The sequence below is a fragment of the Octopus bimaculoides genome, chromosome 2 (genome assembly GCF_001194135.2).
Source record: "Octopus bimaculoides isolate UCB-OBI-ISO-001 chromosome 2, ASM119413v2, whole genome shotgun sequence".
Lineage (NCBI taxonomy): Eukaryota > Metazoa > Mollusca > Cephalopoda > Octopoda > Octopodidae > Octopus > Octopus bimaculoides.
The window spans coordinates 26939764-26941618 of NC_068982.1; the positions used below are offsets into that span (position 1 = coordinate 26939764).

The 1855-nt window shown below is 39.2% G+C and overlaps 1 protein-coding gene across 1 annotated transcript in view; it reads left to right on the top strand.

Annotated features, from left to right (window-relative positions):
* The window catches only part of LOC106868784 (uncharacterized), a 50582-nt gene extending 48751 nt beyond the window's left edge, over positions 1-1831 (top strand). Inside the window, exon 11 of the mRNA XM_014914205.2 lies at positions 1358-1831. Coding sequence (XP_014769691.1) covers positions 1358-1831 — 474 coding nt within the window. The remainder of the gene's footprint in view (positions 1-1357) is intronic.
* The last annotated feature ends 24 nt before the right edge of the window (positions 1832-1855 follow it).

Genomic DNA, 1855 nt, shown 5'->3' on the forward strand with positions numbered 1-1855 from the left:
TCTCTCTCTCTCTCTCTCTCTCTCTCCTTATCTATCTATCTATCTATCTATCTATTTATTTTTCCTCTACCATACTATAACGGCCTCCGATCCTCAGAACGATCTAGCCTCATGCCACCTACCACCTGCACTTCAGTCCCATTTGTCTCACTTCCACTTATAACCCATGTTGTGTTCGACCATGCAGGTCTCACCCTAACAAGTAAGCTCAGATGCTTCCCACCATATGATTGGTTCTCAAGAACTCCCTTCGTGTTTTTACCTTTAGTACTGGTGTTGATTTGCAATATTTTAAGCGGAACTCTAACGGCATCAATTTGAACGGTTTTGAAGGGCTTTCTAATGTGACGAGTACTATTATTCCTCTAGATGCAACAAGTAAATAAAGTGTGTATACACATGTGTGTGTATGCTTGTGTGTGGAGAGGGTAATCAAACGTGAAGATAGTGTAAAAGAGTGAGAGAGGAAGAGAGCAGCTCGAGTAAGCGAAGGGAGATGTAAAGAAGAAAGATAAGGTTCAACAAAAGGGAAAGTTAAGTTGATAGAATAGCAGAGATAAGAAGAGGGGAATTAAGAGAACGGGGAGAGAGGAATTCCATTGTGTTGTTGAAGGAGTGAAGAGATGCACGTATATTGGAAGTTGAAGAACAAAAGAGAGAATTATCTATTGACAAATAGGAATAAGGGATATAATGCAATATCGTGAGTCAGTGAAAAGAATAAGCGAAGACTAGAGAACAATAAAGCAGGGAGACGGCTTTAAAACTGACAGTCAAATGGACTAATAAATTTGCATTCACAAAGACAATATGTCATTAGACAGGACTAAGATTATCCCACCAAAAATATTAGGTCAAAGCTCGAAGCAAAAGGATTAAAAATTATTGTAAAGCGAATTAAATAAAAAAAATACCTGCCATTTCTGAAGGATACTACACTACTACTATACACACACACACACACACACACACATACACACACACACACACACACACATATATATATATATATATATATATATATATATATATATATATATACCCTTTACTCTTTTACGTTTCAGTCATTTTGACTGTGCCCATGCTGGAGCACCGCCTTCACTCGAAGAAATCGCCCTCAGGGCTTATTCTTTCTAAGTCTAGTACTTATTCTATCGATCTGCCGAACTGCAAAGTTTCGGGGAGATAAACATACCAACATCGGTTGTCAAGCAATGGTGCTCTACTTAACAAGAGGTAAAAAGGTCCTGGACCTCTGTTTCACAAACAACACAGCGCTCATCCATAATTTTGAGGTGACACCGACGATTTTCTCAGACCATAACCTAATAGAACTAACAATTATGGTCCGCAAAAGAGTTCAGACATGCAGGCTACTAGAAGCATCCAACTCCTCTCCAGCCTGAACTTTCACAAACCTGATTTGAAGGGTATCGAGAAAGAAGTCATGGAACATAACTGGTCTGCCAGTCTCTCTACAGAAGACATTGACATAAAGCTACAACACTTTATGACAATCATGCATGACATCTGTAGTAAGTTTGCTCCAGAGAGAATGCCAAGCCAACAGAAAAATATAATACCCAGGGATAGGAGGATTCTAATGAGACAACAAGCAAAAATTTCAAATTGTCTAAATGGGCCACTAAAGGATAACAAACGATCCTACCTCAAACGAACATTGCTCGAGATCGAAAATGAACTCAAACGCTCCCATGAAAAGGAGAGGGCAGAAAAGGAAGCCAGGGTTGTCAAAAATATTAAGACAAACCTTAAAGCCTTCTATAGATATGCGAAAGAAGCTGCCAAACCCATTGAATTGGCCAATTAAAAGGTGATTACAATGGCGGTGCCC